The sequence below is a fragment of the Bufo bufo genome, chromosome 6, assembly GCF_905171765.1.
Source record: "Bufo bufo chromosome 6, aBufBuf1.1, whole genome shotgun sequence".
NCBI classification, from domain to species: domain Eukaryota; kingdom Metazoa; phylum Chordata; class Amphibia; order Anura; family Bufonidae; genus Bufo; species Bufo bufo.
Window position 1 is genome coordinate 398,249,487 of NC_053394.1, and position 27,973 is coordinate 398,277,459.

Below are 27,973 nucleotides of genomic sequence, written 5' to 3' on the forward strand. Positions count from 1 at the left end.
TGTAATTCCAGGGTGTATGTAGCAGTGCTGTTGAGCTGTAATGTTTATGTAGCTGAGCTGTACGCTTGTAATGGCTGTGTAGTTGAGCTGTATGTGTCTAATGTTTAAAGGGGTTGTCCGGATACAGAGCTGAACCCAGACCTGTCCCTATGTTCACCCAGGCAGCCCCCCTGACATGAGCATCGGAGCATTTCATTCTCCAATGATCTCCCGTGCCCGTATGGACAGGCACCTAGTCACGCACATCATTGTGAAAATTCTAAAGTCTTTTGAATCTCAGGATGACTGGACAATTTGAAGCGATGCCCCCAGTCCTTTTGGCAGGTGTCACAAAAATCTTCCCAGGAGGAATGTCTTTAGCCAGGACAGGAGCCATGGTAATCATGTGAGTGCGCTCGATAATGTGCTAGGGTATTTCATGTTGGTCTTAGGAATCAAGCGACCGAGACTGAGCATCAGCCCTGATGTTCTTCTCGGCTGGGCGGAAATGTAACTAAAAATTAAAACAAGAAAAGAAGAATGCCCATCTGGCTTGGCATGGATGTGAATGCTGTGCCATTGGAAGATATGTAACATTCTTGTGGTCAGTGAAGATGACCACTGGATGTTAGGCACCCTCCAACAAATAACGCCTTTCCTCCAAGGCTAGTTTTATAGCCAGAAGTTCTCGATTTCCTATACAGTAGTCCCTCTCAGCAGGGGAGAAGAGCTTGCGACATAAAATGCAGGTGACATCTTGCCCTTAGAATTTTTCTGTAATAAGACTGATCCACCTCCCATGGAGGAAGTATCCACCTTTAAGAAGAACTGTTTGGAAACATCTGGATGGTGAAGAATAGGTGCTGATGCAAAGGGATTTTTTTAATTGAATAAAGGTGGCTTCTGTCTCTGGAGTTCACCCCTTTGATGGTAAGAGCAGAGATAAGGGATGTGAGAGACGAAAATTTTGAAATGAATGGTGACAAAAATTAGTGAAGTACATGGCAATTCTCCACTTCATTCAGCTTCTCTGTATCCATCTGAAACCCTGCATCGGAGATGGTATACCCCAGGAAGGGCAGAGAGAACTTTTAAATTTTGGCATATAATCAGTTCTTCCTGCTGTAAAGCTAACGGTGCATGCCTTCAGTGAGAAGTCAGATCTGGAGAATAGATCATAATATTATCCATGTAAACTTTCACGCAAACATAGAACAGGTCCCAGAGGATGTCGTTAATGAATTATAGGGCCCCCCTAGGAGCATTACATAGACCAAAAGGCATGACGAGATACTGATAGTGACTGTCTTGGGTTTTAAAAGCGATCTACCACTCGTCTCCCTCATGAATGCGGATAAGATTGTATGCACTGAGCAGGTCTAATTTTGTGAAGATCTTAGCTCCCCGAATCCTGTTGAAGCGGTAAAGGCTACTGGTTCTAGACTGTTACCTTATTCAGTCCTTGAAAATTAACTCAGGGCTGTAAGGAATCATCTTTCTTGTCACAGCGTGGTTTACCGTGATGTGTGTTGCCGTGCAGGCTGGCTGCACGCCTTTAGCGTACTGGCGTACTGGCTGCGGGTGATTCCGTGCAGGCTGGTTGCTTTTGGCTTCGTGCTGGCTGTGGTGTCTAGTGTAAAAAACTGCCCGTGTACTTGTTTACCCCTTTGACTGTATCTGTATTTCTGTTCCGGTATTCTGGTCCCGTGTTCCTGGATGTCATGGGCAAAGCTCCATACTGCAGGGTTCTGAGGTTTGTGTTTCTCCCTGACCTGGAAGGGTTAATCACCCTGTGTTGTTTCCAGGGGTGTTCCCTCCCAGGTGCCCTCATTAGGCAACCTTATCTTCCTATGAGCTGGTTGCTGGGGGTCAGTGTTTGTGCTTTTGTCTGTAGGTCAGTTCTCTGCTCGTTTCTGTCTGTACTCTATGTGTTGCTTGTTGTCCCTTTGCTGCTGATCCTTAAGGGTCATTCTGTCCGCACCTTGGTGTGGTTTCACCTGATTCTGCATTTATGTAATTTGTCATGTTTTCTGTTACCCGTTCAGTATGTGTAAGCCTAGCAGTGCTTAACTGCATCTGATTCTGATCTGTACTTACCCTGTCTTTTGTATCCCGTTATGTTCCCTGTTTTTGCCAAGCAGTGCGTTACTGCATCTGAGCGCCTAGTAGAGCGTAACTGCGTCTGTTATCTGTTTACTGCTTCTGATGTTTTACATAGTAACATAGTATATAAGGCTGAAAAAAGACATTTGTCCATCCAGTTCGGCCTGTTATCCTGCGAGTTGATCCAGAGGAAGGCAGAAAAAGCCCTGTGAGGTAGAAGCCAATTTTCCCAACTTAAGGGGAAAAAAAAATCCTTCCCGACTCCAATCAGAATAAATCCTGGATCAACGACCCCTCTCTAGTAGCTATAGCCTGTAATATTATTACACTCCAGAAATACATCCAGGCCCCTCTTGAATTCCTTTATTGTACTCACCATCACCACCTCCTCAGGCAGAGAGTTCCATAGTCTCACTGCTCTTACCGTAAAGAATCCTCTTCTATGTTTGTGTACAAACCTTCTTTCCTCCAGACGCAGAGGATGTCCCCTCGTCACAGTCCTGGGGATAAATAGATGATGGGAGAGATCTCTGTACTGCCCCCTGATATATTTATACATAGTAATTAGATCTCGTCTTTTTTCTAAAGTTAATAACCCTAATTTTGATAATCTTTCAGGGTACCCCCCCCCCCTCACCAATCCAGTTATTACTTTAGTTGCCCTCCTCTTAACCCTCTCCAACTCTGCTATGTCTGCCTTGTTCACAGTACTCCATGTGTTGTCTGACTAGTGATTTGTAAAGTGGTAGGACTATGTTCTTATCACGGCATCTATGCCTTTTTGATGCAACCCATTATCTTATTGGCCTTGGCAGCAGCTGCCTGACATTGGTTTCTACAGCTTAGTTTGCTGTTCACTAAAATTCCTAGTTCCTTTTCCATGTCAGTGTTCCTCAGTGTTTTACCATTGAGTATGTACGGGTGATTTGCATTATTCCTTCCCATGTGCATAACCTTACATTTGTCAGTATTAAACATCATCTGCCACTTATCTGCCCAAGCCTCCAATCTATCCAGATCCATCTGTAGTTGTATACTGTCCTCTTCCGTGTTAATTACTTTACACAGTTTTGTGTCATCTGCAAAAATTGATATTTTACTGTGCAAGCCTTCTACAAGATCATTAATAAATATCTTGAAGAGACTAGGGCCCTGAGGTACTTCACTAGTGACAGTGACCCAATCTGAGTGTGTACCGTTAATAACCACCTTCTGTTTTCTATCACTGAGCCAGTTACTTACAGACATTTTCTCCCAGTCCAAGCATTCTCATTTTATATACCAACCTTTTATGCGGTACAGTGTCAAATGCTTTGGAGAAGCCAGATATATGACATCCATTGATTCACCGCTGTCAAGTCTAGAACTTGCCTCCTCATAGAAACTGATTAAATTAGTTTGACATGACCGATCCCGCATGAAGCCATGCTGATGTGGCGTTATTTGCTTATTTTTTCATTGACGTACTCCAAGATAGCATCTCTTAGAAAACCTTCAAACAGTTTACCCACGACAGATATTAAACTTAGCGGCCTATAGTTTCCGGGCTTTGTTGTTGGACCCTTTTTGCATACTGGCACTACATTTTCTATGCGCCAATCCTGTGGAACATTCCCTGTCAGTATAGAGTCCATAAATATCAGAAATAAGGGTCTGACTATGACATTACTTAATTCTCTTAGGATACAGGGGTGTATGCCATCTGGTCCTGGCGTTTTGTCTATTTTAATCTTTTTAAGACGTCGCTGTACTTCTTTCTGGGTCAGATAGAGCACTTTTATTAGGGAATTTACTTTTACATTCTGCATTTCATCTGACAGTTTATTTTCCTTAGTGAATACAGTGGAGAAAAAAAAATATTTTAGAGCTTTGCTTTCTCCTCATTGCTCTCTGCAACTCCCCCTCATTACTCTGTAGAGGGCCAACACCTTCAGATTTATGCTTTTTACCATTTATATAATTTAAAAACATTTAACGGTTAGTTTTGCTCTATTTGGCAATTAATCTCTCAGTATCTAGTTTGGCTGCTTTCATTTGTTTTTTACATATTCTATTTTTCTCCTTATAGTTTTTCAGTGCTTCCTCGCTACCCTCCTGTTTTAGTGATTTAAAGGCTTTTGTTTTTTCATTTATTGTTTTCTTTACTGTTCTATTCATCCACATTGTTTTTTTCTTGTTCCTTAACCTTTTATTCCCATAAGGTATGTACCTCTCACATTTAGATTTTAGGATGCTTTTAAAAATATCCCATTTTGTGGCTGTATTTTTATTTTTGAGGACTTTGTCCCAGTTAGTTAGGCTATGGCCTCTCTTAGTTGGCAAAATTTAGCTTTTTTTGAAGTTCAGTATTTTTTTCCTCCCTGAAGAAACACTCTTTTGAATGATAATTGGAAAGTTTTTACTTTATGGTCACTATTTCCCAGGTGTCCCCTAACCTGCATATCTGTTATTCTGTCAGGTCTATTGGTTAATACTAAGTCCAGTATGGCCGTTCCTCTAGTCAGGTCCTGAACCAATTGGGAAAGGTAATTGTCTTTGGTTTCCTTTATGAGATCTAAAAGTTTCAGTTTCCAAGTCTATATCTGGGTAGTTTATGTCCCCCATAATAACCACCTCATTTTGATTTGCCGCCTCGTCTATCTCATTTAGGATTTTTTGTTCATGTTTGTTTGGCAGTGCCTCCGGAAGGGGGTTCCTAGTTTCCCCGGAGGGGGAATTCCCATGTCTGTGTATGCCATTTTGCCTTCCGTGTGCAGCTCTGCCTGGGGCCGCTTAGCTCCCATTGCTTGCGGCACAGGTGACTGCTGCCGTCCCTGCTATACTTGTTGCTGGTATTTCTCTGCCTGTCTGTCTGGGGACTCTAGTACTATTGGTACCTTTTGTAGGTATGTAGGTATCTCCTGGTTCTGCTGGACTAGATGCCACTGACTACGTGTTGCTGTGGAGTAGCCCCTGGCAACTACCGTCTGTTCAAGCCTACCCTCACCATCCGAGGCTCTAGTGAAGTCCGGGTATTGCTTACATACGCCCCTTCTTAATCTCGCCATTCAGTGGCGCAGTGGTTTCACACCCGTTGTTCCTAGTGTGTACTTTGAGTGCCTCTGTTTCTGTCATGAGCTTGTTCTCTTTAATAAAGTTCTGTTGTTCCATTTTCTGCTCCGGGGTTCCTGCTCGCCTGACGAGGGATCCCCGGCATGTGACATTTCTTCTGTACAAAGTAGAACCCAACACCAGCTGGCGACGTAGATTTACACATAAACCCCCTACTGAAATTCTCATTGATATAATCAGACATTGCTTGGGTATGAGGGAGTGAAAGTGGGTAGACTCGACCTCAAGGAGGAGTAACACCAGGCAGGAGGTGTATCAGACAAACATGGGATCATCTTGCTAAAGACATCTGCAAAGCTGTCATATTGCAGGGAAAGCCCAGACAGATCTACAGGTATTGGAGACAAGAAAGCTGTTCAGACTTCCGATAAGCAGGTGGACTAATGGGAGGATCCCCAACATAGGATTTTACCTGAGTGCCAGACCATGAATGGAGTGTGCTGTCGTAGTCAGGGAAGACCAAGGATGACAAGATTCACGTAGGGCGTAGGCTGACATCACATAGAAGGGTGATCTTCATAATGAAAACGCTCATTAGTATTAGTCCCATAAGATGCACTTACATTTTCTCCCCACTTTGGTTGGGAAAAAGAGTTAGTTTTATAAGGTGAAAAATACGATATATTTTCATGTGCTTACTTTATTTTAGCCACAAAAAAAGTTGAAATTTTTGGGCAATTTAGGAGACTTACAATTTTAACATTAATTAAAATAGTTTTTAAGTACCAAGCCAGGGTTGCAGAGGCTTATATATCAGAATAATAAAAATGAATTTTTCCAAACCACACCCTCATATTTTTTAGAGGGTGTCATGAGTATTTTGATCCCATGTTTTCTAAGGGTAAGTCATCAGCAGTGTCGGACTGGGGTACCTAGGGCCCACCAGTAATATTTATTTTGGGGGCCCACCATATGGATACATTCAAATATAATAAATAATCTAACAAGTTTTGTTTATATGAACATAGGCTGGTGGAGGTGCTGTACACTGAATATATGTATGTAGTGCAGTAAGTCTACTGTGTTATGTGCGGCTTGTGCAGGGGGTGGGAGACTAGGGGCCCACCTTGCTCAGGGGCCCACCGGGGGATTCCCCTGTACCACTGTGGGCCAGTCCGAGCCTGGTCATCAGTATGATATCATTGGCATTCCAAATCCCAGCACTCCCACAGCCAGCTGTATGAGGAGGCCATAGCGCTCTGTAAGCACTAAAGGTATTGTGAGGAGGGTATGATGCTCACCAGAACTCTGGTGAGCACCGTGATTTCCTAAAACAGCAGGTCGGAAGGGGGACTAAGAAATGGATCCCCACTGATCTCACATTGATGACCCATCCTGAGGGTAAGTCATCAATATGAAAATCCTGGAGAACCTCTTTAATGCAAAGCAGATGAAAACATTTTAAATTATTTCACAAATGGGAGACAGTTTTTATTTTGTATAAAAAAGTGTTTCGGATAAAAAAAAAAAAAAAAAACCTAGGAGACATTGGCTTCGAAACTAAGATATGTAGGGGCCAAATAAAATGTACAGTCACCAAATTTAAATTTAAAACCAAATCCCTTGACATTGACCTTCTCAGGGGCACGCCCCCTTAACAGTGACCTATACAGCACCCCCCCCCCCCTCCCCCCCATGCAGATCACAGGATGGGTGGCGCCATTGGGAAACTTTAGTTGTTGTTTTTAAATTGTGAACATGAAAGTGGCTTCTCTCCTGTGTGAATTCTCTCATGTCTAAGAAGAGCTGATTTATGCTTATAACATTTCCCACATTCTGAACATGAAAATGGGTTTACCTCTATGTGAATTCTCTGATGTACAACCAGAGCTGATGTCTTCTTAAAACATTTCCCACATTCTGAACATGAAAATGGCTTCTCTTCTGTGTGAATTATCTCATGTCTAAGAAGAGCTGAGTTATGCTTAAAACATTTCCCACATTCTGAACATGAAAATAGCTTCACTCCTGTGTGAATTCCCTGATGTACAACCAGAGCTGATTTATGCTTAAAACATTCCCCACATTCTGAACATGAAAATGGCTTCACCTCTGTATGAATTCTCTGATGACTAATAAGATCTGATTTCTGGTTAAAACATTTACCGCATTCTGAACATGAAAATGGCTTCTTCCCTGAGTGATTTCTCTGATGTCTGACAAAAACATTTTTGCGGTTAAAACATTTCCCACATTCTGAGCAGAAAAATGGCTTCTCTCCAGTGTGAATTCTCTGATGGATAACAAGATGTGATATCTGATAAAAACATTTCTTGCATTCTGAACATGAAAATGGCTTCTCCCCTGTGTGAATTCTCTGATGTGTGACAAGTTCTGATTTACATTTAAAACATTTTCTACATTCTGAACATGAATATGGCTTCACCCCTGTGTGAATTCTCTGATGTACCACCAGGTTCGATTTATGCTTAAAACATTTTCCACATTCTGAACAACAAAATGGCATCTCCCCTGTGTGAATTCTCTGATGTACAATAAGATCTGATTTATGGTTAAAACATCTCGCACATTCTGAACATGAAAATGGCTCCTTTTTTATGGGAGCTGTTTGATGTTTAACACCTCTTCTGTGACTTTCATTTTGTGCTACAGTCTGTGATGAATCAGAAGATTGGACCTGTTTGAAAGGATCAAGTGATACATTTTTGCTGTGAATGGATGAAGATATGTCTTGAATATTTGTATGTTCTTCATATGTATCTCGTGTGATACCATGATCGGATACTTCAAAATCTGAAGATATAAGATGTTTCTCTAAGTTCCTGGTACAGTCATCTGCCAAGAATAAAAACAGTGCTATTGAGGGAGCTCACCGGAATATAGCTCAGACTGCTATACCACCTAGCTGATATAATGAAAATATAAAATTATTGGCTGGCTTCATACGAAAAAAGGACAACATATATATATAAAAATGTATACCATTTATCTCTATTATTGTCTAAAATATGTCACAATTAGGCCTCATGCCTAATTGTTTTTCTTGGCCTCCGTTCTGTTTTTTTGGGGGCTAGAATGGGGACCCGTTCATTTCAATGGGTCAGCAAAAAAATGCTGATAGTTCATCCGTTTGTGTTCAGCGTCCATTGTCAGTGTTTCCCTTCAGCAAAAAAAATTGTGCATGTCCTACTTTTTTTACATTTGCGGACAAGGATAGGAATTTATTACAAGGGATCTGTGGGAAAAAAACGGATCCTCCTTTATTTCATACAAAACCTTAAACCTTCACACATAAAATAAATATGGCCAATAAAATAAATTACTGAAGTACTAAAGTACTTGAATTGAGATAATGCACAATCACGGTCCCTCTCTTAGTTCCTTGTGCGGAGCTCACGCACTATTTGGAACGATGTTGTATTCCACAGCGATACTATGAATATTTACAAGATGTCCTGTTATTTTCTTGTAATAAGCTAAATGTCTAGCGGTAGACTTATTGTTGTCACTTTGTGAATATATTCATCTCTTCGCAGGATAGTTCAATGCATAGTATATTTATGACAAGCGTATTGTCGATCAATTAAGTCAGCATCTTGGGATTCTCAACCTGCATGCACGGTCAAGTAAGTGCAGACACTAGCGCGCAGGATAAATGTGGGAATTAGCAGCACAAGAGAATCGCAACTGTATAAGGAACTACCAGCCATATTAAACCGAACGTTGGGAGTCTGATAAGCGGAGAAGCATCATACTAATTCTAACCTAACTGCTGACACTGAATGAATATACTATGTATTGAACTATCCTGCGAAGAGATGAATATATTAACAAAGTGGCAACAATAAAACTACTGCTAGACATTTAGCTTATTACAAGAAAATAACAGGATATCTTTTAAATATTCATAATAATAGCTGTGAAATACATCGTTCCAAATAGTGCGTGAGCTCCGCTCAAGGAACTAAGAGAGGGACCGTGATTGTACATTATCTCAATTCAAGTACTATATGAGTAATTTAATTTATTGGCCATATTTATTGCATGTGTGAAGGTTTATTTAAAGGGACACTGACAGGCCCTATAAACATATTTAGTTATTCCTATAGATCTATTAAAGTGTATTCCAATGATATAAGAGTACCCCCTGTCCGCTTTGTAAACCATGTAAAAACAACTTTATATTGATCTGTCAATCACATTTCTTTATGCCCAAGGGGTGTTTTTTCACATTTCTTTATGCCCAAGGGGCGTTTTTTCTCCTACCTTCGTGCCCAGCTGCGCCTCAACTGTCGATTCCTAGCGCCGCCCAGCTCATTATTATTCACTGCGCTGGGCGGCTCTTACATTCCCCGATCCTGTCAGTTCCCGCGCATGCCCGATAGATACTTATGGGCATCGGCCTCAATCGGACCATCTGCCATGTGCCGGCACCCTCCCAAGCCTGTATTTGAATCCAGCTCTCTTCTCTCGGGTGACAGGATCGGGGAATGTAAGAGCCGCCCAGCGCAGTGAATAATAATGAGCTGGGCGGCGGTAGGAATCGACAGTTGAGGCGCGGCTGGGCACGAAGGTAGGAGAAATGTGATTGACAGATCAATATAAATTTGTTTTTACATGGTTTACAATGCGGACAGGGGGTACTCTTATATCATTGGAATACACTTTTATAGATCTATGACTGCATAGGAATAACTAAATATGTTTATAGGGCCTGTCAGTGTCCCTTTAAAGGTTTTGTATGAAATAGAGGATTAATTGTGACATATTTTAGACAATAATAGGATCAAATGGTATACATTTATATATATGTTGTCCTTTCTTGGTATGAAGCCAGCCAATAATTGAATATTTTCAAGAATAAAAACATTATTGATGAATAATATACCAAAAAATTCAGTTGAAATTTTGTAACAGTTCTGTATAAAATAAACTCCATAGAAAGTACAATGCTTGGCACTAAATTGAAGCATCGATTTACTAAAACAGTGGTGGCCAAATAGATCACAATCTAATAGAAGATCCCAGGGAATAACTAGAAAAGGTTGGCCCCCACCTTGAGCAACTTCCCTGCAACCCCCATCCAATTAGTCATTTAAAAATTATGGAAATAAATTGCTAGCGCTGGAGATGAGGTGCTGAATGTCCTCTTAGTTCCCCACACAATAGTTATCTCCCCTCTTTCATGATCATGGGCACAACCACGCCACTCCTGTCAGTCGAAAAGTAAACTTTTCTCACAGTTGGAATGGTCCTGGGTTATAAGTGGTGTATCCCAAGGTTCAGTGCTGGGTCCTATATTATTTAATTTATTTATTCATGATATTGAGGATGAGATTAATAGCACCATTTCTATTTTTGCAGATAACACTAAGCTATGTAGTACTGTGCAGTCTAAGGAAGATGTCCATAAACTACAAGCTGACTTGAACACTCTGAGTGATTGGGCATCAACTTGGCAAATGAGGTTTAATGTGGATAAACTTAAAGTTTTGCATATTGGTAGTAATGATCTTTGTGCACCATATGTCCTAGGTGATGTAACACTGGGAGTGTCACTTATAGAGAAGGATTTGGGTGTCCTTGTAGATGGTAGATTGAATTACAGCATACAATGTCAATCAGCTGCTTCCAAGGCTACCAGGATATTGTCATGCATAAAACAAAGCATGGACTCGCGGGACAGGGATGTAATATTAACCTTTTACGAAGCGTTGGTGCGGTCTTATCTGAAATATGCAGTTCAGTTCTGGGCACCAATCCATAGAAAGGATGCTCTCGAGCTAAAAAGGAGTACAAAGGAGAGCGACTAAACTGGTAAGGATTTTTACTTCAGGGACCCTTTGGACCCGGGAATTAATTATTGCAGTTCAAATAGCCTAAGGCTAATAGGTTCCCGTTTCTGGTCAAATTTAAAACGTAACATTTATTTAATTACAGTATCTGGGGATAAGATGTTTTCTCAGTTCTCAGCTTTCTGACTATTGTCCTTTAGATATTGAGATCTTAACGCTATATCCCTATATATTGTAATTTAAAGAGCGCTGTTGTCTAGTATTGCTTGCCTGTCCCTCCATTTACCAGTTTTCACCCATAAATGGATTCACCTTGCCGCTTGTGTCCATGTACTAGGTGCCTGCAGTGCACTAAGACACGGTCACTAAGTCACAGCCACACTTAGCCTAAAACCTAAATTGCAGCTCCCCCGACATGTTTCACCACTGCTGTAGCGTCTTCAGGGGAAATGGAGCTACTATGAACACGAGCATCATTTGAATCGATGTTTATAAAGTACTATAGGCGGGTCTTTTCTCTTCTATTCTCCAATAAGCGCGCAGCGCTCGTGTGACAGCAAAGCAATCTGGCCAATAAGTTTCAGTCTTAGCAATTAGTCGATCATGAGTGTGTCACGGCTGAGGATGGGGAAAACCCTCAGCCGTGCGATGCTCAGAAATGTCCGGTCGCTACTCGGCCAGGGCAACAGCATTAGGGAGCAGGTCACCTCCTATTGCATCCCTAGCACTGACCCTGTCTCCTGTCCGCATGAGCCGACCCTGATGGTGGGAGGACTCCTACACTGGAACCTAATAGTCCCTGGAAGCCCTCAGGACGGCCCTGAACTAGGAGGAGGGTAAGACTACCTATTCCTCCTAGGCACGGAGGAACAGGGGTCTCACTGGCCAAGCAGCAGGGAGAAGGGGAACAAGAACAGCCTATGAATATGACAGGTGAACCTAACAGTTCCACACTAACCTGCCACAGCCTTGCTGACTGGAACCTGTGCTCAGGAACGCTGTCCACACAAACATAGACAAACAGCACACACATAAGCACACAGAGGAACCAGGACATTCATAGCTGCAGTAACAACCAAAAGCATAGGACATAAACTAAACATCAGGGATAAGGATTTTTATGACCGGAAGGGTGGCCCTTGCTGGAAGGATGGTAACCAGCAGGAGGATGTCTCCAGCAGCATGGCTGAAGCACCCTCTGACTACTGCCTTCCACTGCGCGCTTATTGGAGAATAGAAGAGAAAAGACCTGCCTATAGTAGTTCTAAACATCGATTCAAACGGCGCTCGTGTTCATAGTAGCTCCATTTCCCCTGAAGACGCCACAGCAGTGGTGAAACATGTCGGGGGAGCTGCAATTTAGGTTTTAGGCTAAGTGTGGCTGTGACTTAGTGACCGTGTCTTAGTGCACTGCAGGCACCTAGTACACGGACACAAGAGGCAAGGTGAATCCATTCATGGGCGAAAACTGGTAAATGGAGGGACAGGCAAGCAATACTAGACAACAGCGCTCTTTAAATTACAATATATAGGGATATAGCGTTAAGATCTCAATATCTAAAAGGACAATAGTCAGAAATCGGAGAACTGAGAAAACATCTTATCCCCAGATACTGATAGAGAGAGACTATAGAGGAAAGTGACTGTTGACAAAGTATCTAACTCACAAGTTATCACATTATCCCGTGCCGCAGAGCCCAGCCACACTTCATTTTTAACCACCTATTTCTTTTTTCTTCCCGTCTACACTGCGTGCAGAATTATTAGGCAAATGAGTATTTTGACCACATCATCCTCTTTATGCATGTTGTCTTACTCCAAGCTGTATAGGCTCGAAAGCCTACTACCAATTAAGCATATTAGGTGATGTGCAGCTCTGTAATGAGAAGGGGTGTGGTCTAATGACATCAACACCCTATATTAGGTGTGCATAATTATTAGGCAACTTCCTTTCCTTTGGCAAAATGGGTCAAAAGAAGGACTTGACAGGCTCAGAAAAGTCAAAAATAGTGAGATATCTTGCAGAGGGATGCAGCACTCTTAAAATTGCAAAGCTTCTGAAGCGTGATCATCGAACAATCAAGCGTTTCATTCAAAATAGTCAACAGGGTCGCAAGAAGCGTGTGGAAAAACCAAGGCGCAAAATAACTGCCCATGAACTGAGAAAAGTCAAGCGTGCAGCTGCCAAGATGCCACTTGCCACCAGTTTGGCCATATTTCAGAGCTGCAACATCACTGGAGTGCCCAAAAGCACAAGGTGTGCAATACTCAGAGACATGGCCAAGGTAAGAAAGGCTGAAAGACGACCACCACTGAACAAGACACACAAGCTGAAACGTCAAGACTGGGCCAAGAAATATCTCAAGACTGATTTTTCTAAGGTTCTATGGACTGATGAAATGAGAGTGAGTCTTGATGGGCCAGATGGATGGGCCCGTGGCTGGATTGGTAAAGGGCAGAGAGCTCCAGTCCGACTCAGACGCCAGCAAGGTGGAGGTGGAGTACTGGTTTGGGCTGGTATCATCAAAGATGAGCTTGTGGGGCCTTTTCGGGTTGAGGATGGAGTCAAGCTCAACTCCCAGTCCTACTGCCAGTTTCTGGAAGACACCTTCTTCAAGCAGTGGTACAGGAAGAAGTCTGCATCCTTCAAGAAAAACATGATTTTCATGCAGGACAATGCTCCATCACACGCGTCCAAGTACTCCACAGCGTGGCTGGCAAGAAAGGGTATAAAGGAAGAAAATCTAATGACATGGCCTCCTTGTTCACCTGATCTGAACCCCATTGAGAACCTGTGGTCCATCATCAAATGTGAGATTTACAAGGAGGGAAAACAGTACACCTCTCTGAACAGTGTCTGGGAGGCTGTGGTTGCTGCTGCACGCAATGTTGATGGTGAACAGATCAAAACACTGACAGAATCCATGGATGGCAGGCTTTTGAGTGTCCTTGCAAAGAAAGGTGGCTATATTGGTCACTGATTTGTTTTTGTTTTGTTTTTGAATGTCAGAAATGTATATTTGTGAATGTTGAGATGTTATATTGGTTTCACTGGTAAAAATAAATAATTGAAATGGGTATATATTTGTTTTTTGTTAAGTTGCCTAATAATTATGCACAGTAATAGTCACCTGCACACACAGATATCCCCCTAAAATAGCTAAAACTAAAAACAAACTAAAAACTACTTCCAAAAATATTCAGCTTTGATATTAATGAATTTTTTGGGTTCATTGAGAACATGGTTGTTGTTCAATAATAAAATTAATCCTCAAAAATACAACTTGCCTAATAATTCTGCACTCCCTGTATACATTTTAAAAAAATGAAATAAATGTTACGATTTAAATTTGACCAGAAACGGGAACCTATTAGCCTTATGATATTTGAACTGCAATAAACTGGAAAGGGGCATGAAGGGTCTTAGTTATTAAAAATTATTAAAAGTATTACATTTATTTAGTCGTGAGAAGAGACGTCTAAGGGGAGACATGATTAACCTATACAAATATATAAAAGGACTGTACAAAAAAAATATGGTGGAAAAACTGCTCCATGTAAAATGCCATCAAAAGAAAAGGGGGCACTGCCTCCGACTGGAGAAGAAAAAGTTCAGTCTCCAGAAGAGTCAATGATTCTTTACTGTAAGAACGCCTCTGGACGTGGCCACAGCAGGAACAGTGGACAGTTTTAAAAAGGGTTTAGATAAATTCTTAAAAGTAAATTACATTACTGATTATGAAAATGTGTAGAAATCTTAATCTCACTCCCTTCACACTGAGATTGGGCCGCTAAGTGAGATGAATAGGATTAGACAAAAGGCCCTGGGTATACCAGATATACCGCAATTCATGAACAATTCGGAACAAATTGAATTTCTTTGCAAAGTTCTTCGAATCACCTGAATCAAATTTTTAAAAGTTAATTTATCTCTAATTATGATGTTTGGGTCTGGGGTAAGGACATTTCTGATGGAAGATCCTAAAGTTTCAATCTGAACAGACTGATGACAGTAGTGTTGATGCAGTTGTATTATGGTCAGTAATGGATCCAAGGCTCATCACTAGGAGCTCGGTCAAAATGCAACATGCCAAAAGGACAAGAGCATGCTCAGAAACGTGACCAATGATCAAAGACTGAAGGGCAATAGGTTCCTGTATACAATGAAAAAAGACAAGGCAGTAATGTGGTCAGGATGAGAATCAAATACAGTAGCCACTAGCAGTACATAGGAAGAAGCAAGGAAAGAAATTTAGCTCCATCACCAGGCAGTACATGCCAGGATGATTCCTCTGGTCCATATCCTTTCTAATCATTGAGCTAAATGATTGTTTTTATATGGACCTACTTGCAATCCAGAATTTGCTCAAGCTTTAAAATCTGCAAAATGTATCTTGCTTTTTGTAAAAAAAAAAAAAAAAAAACTGAGTGCAGAAGGGACATACACTCCTCAACATTGAAATTGCAACGCAGAGAATGACAAGCTGTCAGGTTATCATAACAGAGGAAGTAGCAGGAGTGGAGAAGATCTGCAGATGATGAAATTGTCAAGCACCTAGTTTCAGTCTGTGGGAGGGACATAGAAGCCAGGTTAAGAGCAAAGTACTTTTAGCCACATGAAACCTCCACAATTGGATCACGTTGTTGTGTGATGATAGTGCTGCCATCTGTTCATCGATGTGCCAGTTATCACCACTTGTTGCAGATCGAACGGGAGATAAAGACCCTTGTGCCACATAAGAAGAAATTGACATTATAGAAAGTGCATACTGGTAAAGTTACACCTCTGGCTGGAGGGAAGAGGTTAGGTGGGGGAAGGGTTAATTTTTTGCCTCACACAGCACCTAGGTTATGCGATTCCCTGCCCTCTGGCCACACAGCACTGAAAGAAGGGGGGCCCAAACTGAACTCTTACACCAGGCCCAGGAGCCTTTTGAATTGAACTGTATCACTCCGGCACATCGCTATACAACTAGGCAGAGAGGTCAGCACTGTTCAACATTGTGTGTCCTAGTGGTAGTAGAGATCTCTTCTGCACTGCTAGTGAAATTGGACATCGCGTCCCAAGCTTAGAGTGGAAAACAGTGTCTACATAAATGGTTACAATACATATACTAAATGTAACATAAAACTGCAGTATCCAGTGAAGGAGTAGAATCTGTGAGACCTCTTTACTTACTGGTTACTACTCACCTGGGTGGTTATCTGTAGGAATGTCCTCTATACTCTGCTCATCATCCCTCACATGTGTCTCTGTAGGATTAATATTGTTCAGATCTTCACCCATATTCACAAGCTGTGAAACAAATATTGTAGAAGTCATCAGACAGTTGGAGAAGTCGAGTGGAAGGTTTTATATGACCAGAGAATATCAGTAGTTAGAATGATGACAGAAGTGACCAGATAACAGGACTTATCTGACCCAAATATCTGCAGGTCTCCTGCATGAATCCAATCTGATTGCTTTATTATTCCAACCAGAAGCTTACAAGGCAGGTGGAGTAGCCCTTATATTCCATCAGTAACATTAAATTGTGTGTGTGTATATATATATATAACTAGAGATAAGCGAATTTTTTTAAGATTTGATTTGGCAGCTTCGCTGAATTATGTCAAGAAATTCTATTCCATGTGAATTAATTCATCACGAATCACTATAAATCCGGTATACCCAGGCCACTCTGCCTAATCATATTCTTCTCACTTGGTGGCCCAATCCCAGTGTGGAGGCTTGGAAGCTAAACTACAGAGAGAGTCTATCACTGTGTACATCAGTGTTCATTGCACCAAGATTCTTAGTTAATCCCATCTGTTAGCTGTAGATTTACTGTGCGTCAGTATTTCAGGTCAATGTTACCGTCAGGTCTAATTTATCACCGTGGACTTTACTGTGCAGTGCATCAAGATTCAAGTAGTCAGCAACAGTGGCAGTAACAGAGTGCACCAACATTCATAGCTAATCCTTTCTGTTAAACAAAAAGTAATGCATACAGCACCCTTCAGTAAAGCAAAAAAAGGATGTGCGCCCCTGCAAGGTGCTGTATCCAAATGGCTTCTTAGTCAAACAAAATAAATAAATGTAGACAGCTCCAATAAAGTAGTGGTGAAAAAAAGGTTATTTTAATCCATGTTGTGGCGGTGCTTTTTAATCCCTTCTGTTGGTTGTCGAATTACTATGCATCAGTATTACAGGTCACTGTTACCATTAGATGCAATATTTCACCTTGTACATAACCGTGCAGTGCACCAAGATTCAAGTAGCCGTCCCATGACAGTGTTGGGAGGGTAGCAGCAGCGGCAGTGATAGTAGTGGACCCATGACAGAGTGGGAAGGGTGGCAGCAGCAACCAAAGTGACCCCATGCCAGAGTGGTTACATTTGAATCTAAAATGCATGAAGAACTTTAATGGCCTCTTTTACATGGTCAGTACTGTGTGTCAGTATTTGATCAGCAAAAAAAAGGAGTGGGTCCAAATCAGGCAATGTCGGGGAAGAACATTTTGCCTTTGCAGCTCATGGAGGGTGTGTTTTGCAATGTAAGAGTGGCTGAAGTGCATGCACAGATTCCAGGACATTTTAAAACAGCCCTTGCAGTTAAGCAGAAGACTTGATGGGTCAGCCCTCCCTGATGCAGCACAGACAAGACATGTTCCTCTCGTTATCAATAACCATGGTTCCTATCTCCAGTTGGCAACGAGACAGCCAGTGTTCGATTTCTTTATTGATGACGCCAAGAAATTCCTCCCTGCTGTGGCTCAGTTCACCACGGCTGAACAGTTGCAGACCCACGTGACAATGCCTAGCTTTGCATGTGTGATATGATGGAGGACCACTGTGAACTGTGGCTAGAGGGGAGGGTGAGGACAAGGTGGAGGATGAGGAGGACATTGGTGCAAAAGCTGCAGAGGCAGCAGTGGGCTAGCACTCCACCACTGTGTAATGCCTGTCTGCCGCTGGTTTTATGAACCCTTGCACTGCTAGTGTGTGCCTCACAGGTAGTCTCCCGAGTAGTAGACGGTGTACCCTTCCTGCATTTGGCTGCAGATCTCCTACTGCTTCCACCCAGCTGGCTCACGGCCACGCTTCCACCCTGCTGGATCAAGGGAAGCGTCCACGCTTCCACCCTGCTGGCTCACGGCCACGCTTCCACCCTGCTGGCTCACGGCTCACCTGTCTCTTGCGCACGTCCCTGACCTCTCGAAACATGTGCTCCCATCCGACGGTCATCGTCGTTAGTTGCACTTCTGAAGGAGTCCGCAGTGGCCTCTCCTCCAAGTCTGGGCTGGCGTGTAACTGCAGACTGTCTTCACAAAGCTCATAGTCACCGAAAATCGGAGCAGAGTCGGCGGCAAACATTAATTGGCTAACAGACAGAGCAGTAAAAGCAAGAGGCATGTTCAGGACAGGTGAGGGCACAGAGGCAGTTCCTGGGCCATGACAACTAAGTGTGGTGTGAGAGGATCCCACTGATTTCTGGCTGTGTGTATCTGTTGTCACTTGAGATGATGTTGAAGAGGGAGTCAACCATTCCAGTACAACTGTATTGTTGGTCAAAACAGGACGGCTGGATGACAGTGGCAGCTCCGGCCTTTTGCTGTGGCTGCTGCTACCACCACCCCTTCTTCTGCTGTTAATTGTGCTGGCTACAGCAACAATTTTGACACTGCCTGTTCCTTTGGAGGGCCCAAGCAGCTGTTTGTTGGCCATAGTGTATAGTAACTGTATCGCTAACAGAATAGATAAGCTATGATAAATTTCTGCGCTGCCCAGGATATATAAGAGAATATTAAAACAGGCTGATGATAAAAAAATGTTTTTGATAATTCTCTTGATCCTAGGCTTCTTACTTTCGCTTTATAACACGTGCAGCTGCCATTTTAGGAAAACCTGATTTATTGCCATGAAGCGCAAGGAAATTCGGCTTTTCAAATCAAAGTTTTTCTAAACGTCGGACCAAATGCTGCGTCTTATGTTTCGCTTTACTCAACACTATATGTAACGTTAAATTGTTTATGTATCTGTTGCCTGTGCTGGCCACCTCAGGGCCGTGGAGCCGGTAAGCCAAGGTTCTGACTCCAGCTTCGACTCCTTCAAACATGTGCAATAATTTATTACTAAAAAATGTACCATTTTACTACAGTACAATTGGGCTTTTTCTCACCATTATGTAAGTAATCAGGCTGCTTAGATAGACCTTAAGCCATATATATTGGAATACAATTTTTGAAATTCCTGAAACTTTCTATATTTCAGTAAGTAAATATGCAATGCAGTAAGCATTTCATAAATGCTATACACTTATTAACTATTAGAACACCTCCGCTATGGAAAGATTCCTACTTATTTGCTATCTGCATCTATGGTCCTACGGGCTGGCTCCTGTGTGTCCATCTTCCAGTCCATGGCTTTTTTACCTCCTTAAAACAATCTGCTCTGCTGCTGCCAATGACTGGATTCTGGGGTAACATGTTCAGAAGAAACACATCACCACTGAAGCCAGTCATTGGCTGCAGTAAAGCAGGTGACCATGCCCATTCTGTGAAGGAGCTAAACAACATTTAATGGAAGATGGACACACAGGAGCCAGCGCTCATAACCGGAGCTGAGGGTAGCAGGTAAGTATGAATCTTTCCACAGCAGAGGCTGCGGGCACCTGTGAAAGATTACTTATTCCCAAACAACTCCTTTAACCCCTTTGGGACACAGCCTTATTTCACCTTAGGACCAGGCCATTTTTTGCAAATCTGACCAGTGTCACTTTAATTGGTGATAACTTTAAAACGCTTTGACTTATCCAGGCCATTGTGAGATTCTTTTTTCGTAACATATTCTACTTCATGACACTGGTAAAATGAAGTAAAAAAATAAATAAAAATTATTTTTAAAAAAAAATACCAAATTTACCAAATATATGTAAAAAATTTCAAATTTCCAAGTTTCATTTTCTCTACTTCTATAATACATAGTAATACCTCCATAAATAGTTATTACTTTACATTCCCCATATGTCTACTTCATGTTTGGATCATTTTGGGAATGATATTTTATTTTTTGGGGATATTACAAGGCTTAGAAGTTTAGAAGCAAATCTTGAAATTTTTCAGAAATTTTCAAAAACCCAATTTTCTGAAGTCACTTTGCAAAGCTTACATAAAAGAAACCACCCAAAAATGACCCCATTCTAGAAACTACACCCCTCAAGGTATTCAAAACTGGTTTTACAAATGTTAAACCTTTAGGCGTTCCACAAGAATTAATGGAAAAGAGAGATACAATTTCAAAATTTCACTTTTTTAGCAGATTTTCCATTTTAATATTTTTTATTTCAGTTACAAAGCTAGGGTTGACAGAAAAACCAAACTCAATATTTATGGCTCTGATTCTGTAGTTTACAGAAACACCTCAGATGTGGTCATAAACTGCTGTACGGGCACACGGTAGGGCGCAGAAGGAAAGGAATGCCATACAGTTTGTGGAAGGCAGATTTTGATGGACTGTTTTTTTTGACACCATGTCCCATTTGAAGCCCCCCTGATGCACCCCTAGAGTAGAAACTCCAAAAAAATGACGTTATCTAAGAAACTACACCCCTCAAGGTATTCAAAACTGATTTTACAAATGTCGTTAACCCTTTAGGTGTTCCACAAGAGTTATTGGCAAATGGAGATCAAATTTCAGAATTAAAATTTTTGGCCAAATTTTTCATTTAATCAATTTTTTCCAGTAACAAAGCAAGGGTTAACAGCCAAACTAAACTCTAAATTTATGGCCCTGATTCTGTCGTTTACAGAAACACTCCATATGTGGTCGTAAACTGCTGTACGGGCACACGGCAGGGCGCAGAAGGAAAGGAATGCCATGCGGTTTTTGGAAGGCAGATTTTGATGGACTGTTTTTTTTGACACCATGTCCCATTTGAAGTCCCCCTGATGCACCCCTAGAGTAGAAACTCCAAAAAAGTGACCCCATTTTAGAAACGACGGGATAGGGTGGAAGTTTTGTTGGTACTAGTTTAGGGTACATATGATTTTTGGTTGCTCTATATTACACTTTTTGTGAGGCAAGGTAACAAGAAATAGCCGTTTTGGCACCGTTTTTATTTTTTGTTATTTACAACATTCATCTGACAGGTTAGATCATGTAGTATTTTTATAGACCAGGTTGTCACGGATGCGGCGATACCTAATATGTATACTTTTTATTTATTTATGTAAGTTTTACAGAATGATTTCTTTTTTTAAACAAAAAAAATTATGTTTTAGTGTTTCCTTAGTCTGAAAGCCATAATTTTTTTCAGTTTTTGGGCGATTACTTTGGGTAGGGTATGATTTTTGAAGGATGAGATGACGGTCTGATTGGCACTATTTTGGGGTGCGTGTGACTTTTTGATCGCTTGTTATTACACTTTTTGCGATGATAGTTGACAAAAAAAAAATGCTTTTTTTACACCGTTTTTATTTAAAAAATTTTACGGTATTCACCTGAGGGGTTAGGTCATGTGATATTTTTATAGAGCAAGTTATTATGGACGCTGCGATACCTAATATCTATACTTTTTTTATTTATGTAAGTTTTACACAATGATTTCATTTTTGAAGCAAACAAAAATCATGTATTAGTGTTTCCATAGTCTGAGAGTCATATTTTTTCAGTTTTTGGGCGATTACTTTGGGTAGGGTATGATTTTTCGGGATGAGATGACGCTTTTATTAGCACTATTTTGGGGTGCGTGTGACTTTTTAATAGCTTGCTATTACACTTTTTGTGATGTAAGGTGACAAAAAATGGTTTATTTAGCACAGTTTCTATTTTTTATGGTGTTCATCTGAGGGGTTAGATCATGTGATATTTTTATAGAGCCGGTCGATACGGACGCGGCGATACCCAATATGTATACTCCCCCCCTATTTTTTACCAATTTTTTTTAACTTTATTTGGGGAAAATGAAGTTTTTGTTTATTTTTACTTGAAACTTTAAATTTTTTGGGGGGAAAACTTTTTTTTTTGTCCCACTTTGGGACTTGAACTTTTGGGGGTCTAATCCCTTTACAATGCATTTCAATACTTCTGTATTGGAATGTATTGGCTGTATGAGTAATACAGTGAGTATTACTCATACAGCTTCCGGCCTGTGAGATCCGGGGGGCTGGATCTCACAGGCTCTTTACCGGAAGGCAGCGCGATGCCTTCCTTAGGCATCGCGCTGCCTTCCATGCCATCGGATCCCCCCTACAGCCGCATGGGGACCCGATGGATCTGAATTTACCTGCGGTTTGCGGCGATCGCCGACACAGGGGGCGTCATGGGACCCCCCGCGCATTTAGCCAAGGTGCCGCAGTGCGGCGGTGATCGGAAATACACATGACGTACCGGTACGTCATGTGTCCTTAAAGGGAACCTGTCACCAGTTTTATGGTGTCCTAACTAAGGGCAACATAAATAAGTGATTGATTCTCTTAGCACAATGTTGGGTCACTTTCTTTAATTGACCCAGTCAATCTGCCAACATCTTGTATTGAAAAGCTCCAGCTGATAAAGATGAGTCCTGAATATTCATGAGCTCTTGACCCGCCCCGCCCACCTGCTGCTGAATGACAGTTATTTTCCATATGAATCAGCAGCAGATGGGCAGGGGAGTGGCTATAGCTCTGAATTAAATATACGCTGGACTCAATGACATCACGCTGGACTCAAATCAGCTCATTAGCATGCGGCATCTTTGTGTGTATATAATGAGGTAACCATCTGTCGAACCAGTAAGTGAATACATCTAAAGTACTTTTTAGTGGTTAATGATTGTATATAATTAGCTAGATTATAATCAAATATCCACATGACAGGTTCCCTTTAAGTACTAGAACAACATGCCGTACCGGTACGTCATGTGTCCTGAAGAGGTTAAAGGGAACCTGGCCCTTGGATTTTGTGTATAGAGCTGAGGACATGGGTTTCTAGATGGCCGCTAGCACATCCGCAATACCCAGTCCCCATAGCTCTGTGTGCTTTTATTGTGTAAAAAAACCGACTTGATACATATGCAAATCAACCTGAGATGAGTCAGAGCTTGAAAATATGACTCTTCTCTGGTCACACAAGTAAGATATGACTCTTTTATGTTAATTTGCATAAAAGGCGGGAAGTACAAAAATGCATAATACTTATTGAATTCCTCTACAAATTAAATTAAAAGTGTAATTTATATGTTTAGGGTAACACAATGAACATTTAGGGTAGCATAGTAGAGGTGGCAGGTTCCCTCTAATGCTGTCATCTTGTTCTGTCTACAGTTCTGAGATGACTTCAGCTATATGGTAAAGAACAAGGTAGGCAGCCATACAATATAGACCATGAAGGTAGGCAGACAGTGGTACGATGGTAGCTGCAGCCATACATTACTGAACATGATAGTAGGCAGGCAGACAGTGGCTGGGGCTCTGTCGCAAGGGCAAATCTATTCATCAGCCTCAGTCGGAGGACTGTGAAAATTATCACGTCCCATGCCTTATTTATTTTGATAAAAGTGATGTTTTTTTTACGCTGGCAGGGGACAAATTCATCTGGTTTGGTGTCACAAAGCCGTCTGCCATCATGAAACCCTTCTTCCATCATCCCTTGTTTCAGCATTAACATCTGCTCTTAGAAAAATATCAGGGGGATGACACCGTTTATGCCGCAGTTGTCCCTGTTGACAAATTTTGTGACCTCTTCAAAAGGACTTCAGTGTGCGACAGGCGTCTCCGATGAGCTGCCACTGCCTGACCTCGAAACAACACATGATCCCTGCTGAGGTGGCCTGGTGCAAAATCATCCAGTGGTTTACACGGCTTGTAGAGAAGCTCTAGCATCTGCAAAGTGTAATTCGAGCGAGTTGAAATGTCACATAACAAGGTTTGTCACGGCAGACTGTTCTTGCCAAATAAGAATGTCAATTTTATTTTTTTAACGTTGCACAACTAGATTTATCGTGCCAACCATGTAGGAGCATGTGTTATTTCCCCCAAATGCAGAGCAGCCACAATGTTTCTGATTACCTAACCCAGTTGAAGTTGGGGGATGGGGGGACAGCCAGTGGGATATTTTCTGCTTGATGCACTTTTGAAAATGATTGGCTAAGCTTCACTATACACATAATAGGATGAAGGGGAAGAGGTAGTGATGCACTGCCCTGCTTCTGTTTTGGACAGGAGGATGTCTAAGGAGGAGGAGGTGCAAGAGGCAGGTATGTGCCTGGTGTGGGAACCAGGCCAACCCAAACATACAGGTGTCAATAGGACCTGGCATTTTTGCTTCAGTGCTGCCTCATCGCAAAAAAAGGGGGCTATTAAAGACTTGTGCTGTCCCTGCTCCAGGTTTCCTATATGGCGTAGCAATAGCAATAAGCAGCCTACAGAGAGAACACTGTACTGGACGTGGATGCTACCTGGCTGCTGCAAAGGAGACCAGGAGAAGGAGGACACTAGTAGCTGTTGCTACTTCTGTTTTCCCACAGTAAAAGTTGATGCCGCTTCATATAGTTCAATAGAGCTGTGGTGCCCATGTTTGAATGCCCATGGCTTATTTTAATCCTGCAGATCTTGCACATGGCAAAGTCATTCCACCACTGTGGAGAAAGACTGCCAGAAAAAAGATACTCACACAGAGCTATCAGCATTCAACCTGGTTTTAAGTCTAGCACATTTTGAGCCTGTGCCCACAGTATCGGCAGCATCACCACGTCCCAAGCTGACCATGATAGAAGCAGATCTGGCTTTTTCATGTTTTTGGGAGGTTCTGGTCGTATGTTACCTCTGCTCTTTATTGTTGTCACTGCCTCCTCCTCTGATGTTAATTCCTCCTCAACACCCTGATCAAGCCCCTAGGTCCTGTCCAACACACCATAATAGTCCTCAACCTCCCTGCCACTTTTATCAGACTGTGATATGTCATAGTGGGCTTCCTGCCACCCCCTACAGATTCTCTGCTTTATATTTTGCCTGTGTTCCATTGCAGCTACCACTGACTACACAACGAACACAGCTATGCGTGGGGTCTACCACCTCACCTGAATTTCCTCCTCATGGCAGTCCAAGCACTGACTATTCTTACACAACTCATCACTGCAGCAAGCAGCTGTATTATACACAATTTGACCAGCCCCTCACTTTCGCAATGTTTTCCCTAATCAAATTCCCTACATTCTACACAATATCTCTCCTTCTAGTGTTCCTATCACATCACGTTAGTGACTTGTGTCTATAATTGCTTTTTCTTTATCAGACTCTGCCTCTGAGCCAGTCATGGCAGTCCCCATTTCCCTGTGTCATATCATTCTCAGTTTTTTTCCTTCTTTATGGTTTTCCCAACTAATACTAACAGTAAAATGGCACTGGACACTGCTTTTATGTAATCCATCTGAAAGTAAATCACAAAAGCTTTGGATTTGTTTGGTGGATGACTTTTTGTGAAATTCATAATGAATCTGATTCTTTTAACAATCGTTTCGCCCATCTTTACTCTGAAGATAAACATTTCAGGGACTTATCATCTAAACCTTTGCTCTTCCAGTGTATTGGATAATGTAGAAATTATATCTTTAGCAACAGGCTGTTTATGGAAAAAAAACAATCAGGAGCAGCCGGTGGGGAGGGAGCCTTTAAGAGGGATCTGATAAATGATGCTGTAATCTTGTAGTTCACAGGAGGTCAGCCACACAGGAGAGACTGATCTTCTGTCTGTCAGAACAGCAAGTCCCAGACAGGTGGTCAGACTGCAGATCATATGACCAGGTATCCATAATTAAAAAGGTTTAAAATGTATGGCAGCATCTCAGCATCCAGAAAACTGCTGGCGAGTTAGCATTATAGGCGCTGATGAAAGTAATCATACATAACTTTTCCAATAATCAACTGCCAATATTATATTATATTGTATGCAAGTAAGAAGGGTCCTACAGTATATCTAGATGTGCTAGAATACCAGGATGAAGCCTTATTCATATAAGGAAGCTGGGAAGGTTGGAGACGGAAACACCCTAGACAACATAACCCTTGCAGATGATTCATTTCATTCCTGATGTTCATGTGTAAAAATTGCAGGTGGCCAGAAAAATGTCTCAGAAGCCCCTTGGTTCTGGTAAACAGGCCAAACTTGCTTGACCATCCTCTGTGGATGGGGATCTCCATGCTTCTACTTATTTCTATTTTCCACTCTTAAAGGAGTATTCTGGTTACAGAATGTTACTCCCGATTCAAAGGATAAAGAATAACTATTATATTGGTGGGGGTCCTACCACTGGGACACCCACCGATCACAAGAATGGGGACAACATGCCCCATGGAGCCTCCTAAAAAGGATGTTGCGGCTGGTCGTAATGCACACTGCCACTTTATTCATTTCTATAGGAGCACAGGAGATAGTGGAGGTAGGGGGCCCCATTCTCATGATCGCTGTCGATAGGGGATATCTCTTTATAACTAGAATACCCCTTTAACAATCCTTGTAGAAGTGTTATACTCAATAATATTTCTCCTTTAAAATCTTGCTCTCTACAGTATTTGAATAAGTATCAGAAGTGCCAGACTACATTTGCTGTAGTGGCTCCTCTGAGACACTGTACATGCTATGAAGGACCTGGACTGGAACTAAGTTGGCCGCCACCTGGTGTCTTAGGACCATACATAAATGTACACTGTTGCATGTTTACAGTCATAAGTAGTTAGGTAAGCCATGAAAGGATGTGTCGCATCAACCACAAGAACCATGTTGTGCATGAGTGCACATAGTAGCATTCTTTCTCAGTGAATGGTGCAATCCTATGTGAAATTCCTAGGCAGGGCAGGATATAGCAGGGAGAAGTCTCCTAAAAAAGCTGACAATTTGGGCACAACTCGACACTTCTTCACCAGTTGTAGAATCACATGGTTCTAGCCGAGGACTGCTCCAAGAATTGTTGAGGCACTCTTCTGCAACCACAAAAGGTCTGCAGCAGTTCACAGAGGAACCAACCTTCAAAGTCTCCATAGGCAGAAAATTGTGAGAAGAACCCAACATGTAATGTCTATGGTCAGCTGTAATCCTGCCATCTGTCACGTTCGGGTGTGGGAGGGAACACCACACCGAACATAGGAGGGAAAGGGGTGAGGGAATAAGGCCTGGGAACTATGGAAAGGAGATGGACACCTCCTAATAAAACCCTAATCAAAGTCCTGACTAACTACCAGTATGAACAGACCTCAGAGGTAGGCGAGTTCCTAACTGACCCTATAGAACCCTGGACTAATGTGAGGACTGAGACAACCTGTTTCTCCAAGAGGAAGGATGAACAGGAGTCTCCTCATGCCCTGATACAAATGACAGGGAAATACAACACACAGAACTTAAACAAAATACAAAAAGACTCAAATTCAAAGGCGCAATGGAAGCACCAGGAACTCCGCCAAGATACACACACCAGCAATCCACAACACAAAGCAGAATCCATAAACCGCACAGCATAGTGGGAGAAGAAACTATAAATAAGGAAGGTTAAATGACCACATTAGCAACACCTGGGGCAAGGGGTGTGGCCATTACCAGAAACAACAACGCCTATTGATCCATAAGGAAACCTGTCAGATCAAACCAGGTGTTGCCAGTATAGCTGATCTCCTGCCACCTGTCATGAGAACGTCCGTGACACCATTTCCACCTTTCTCATTATACAAGAATAAAACATATAATACTGATGGATAAAACAAGACCAAACACAAGATCTTCACAGCCTTCTACAGATCACAGGGGACATTTGGTGAGACCTTATCTCCATCTACCTGATCATCCCATGGGACATTGTGATGTTCTTCTGAACCATCTTGTGGAAGAAGTGGACTGGGACATCTCTCCGGTGTTCTTGTCTCTTCCTTAACTGTAAGAAACACATACAGTAACTAAATTCATTCCTTACATACAAATAATGAGAGGACATGTGTATTTATTCATGTCTATTACCTGGGGATGTGAAGGGCTGGTGATCCTCCATCATGATGTCCTTGTACAGATCTTTGTGT

At 41.9% G+C, this 27,973-nt stretch overlaps 2 protein-coding genes across 2 annotated transcripts in view; both read right to left on the reverse strand.

Moving 5' to 3' along the window:
• Positions 1-27,973, reverse strand: part of LOC121004472 (oocyte zinc finger protein XlCOF22-like) — a 1,539,666-nt gene that overhangs the window by 202,738 nt on the left and 1,308,955 nt on the right. The gene's annotated exons all lie outside the window — the stretch shown is intronic.
• On the reverse strand, positions 6,823-27,973 carry LOC121004508 (gastrula zinc finger protein XlCGF17.1-like). The gene is made up of 4 exons (XM_040436772.1): positions 27,915-27,973; positions 16,143-16,245; positions 7,432-7,989; positions 6,823-7,347 (listed from the first exon to the last, which is right to left on the reverse strand). The coding sequence occupies exons 2-4, from the start codon at positions 16,234-16,236 to the stop codon at positions 6,866-6,868; spliced, it is 1,134 nt and encodes a 377-aa protein (XP_040292706.1). The 5' UTR covers positions 16,237-16,245; positions 27,915-27,973; the 3' UTR covers positions 6,823-6,865.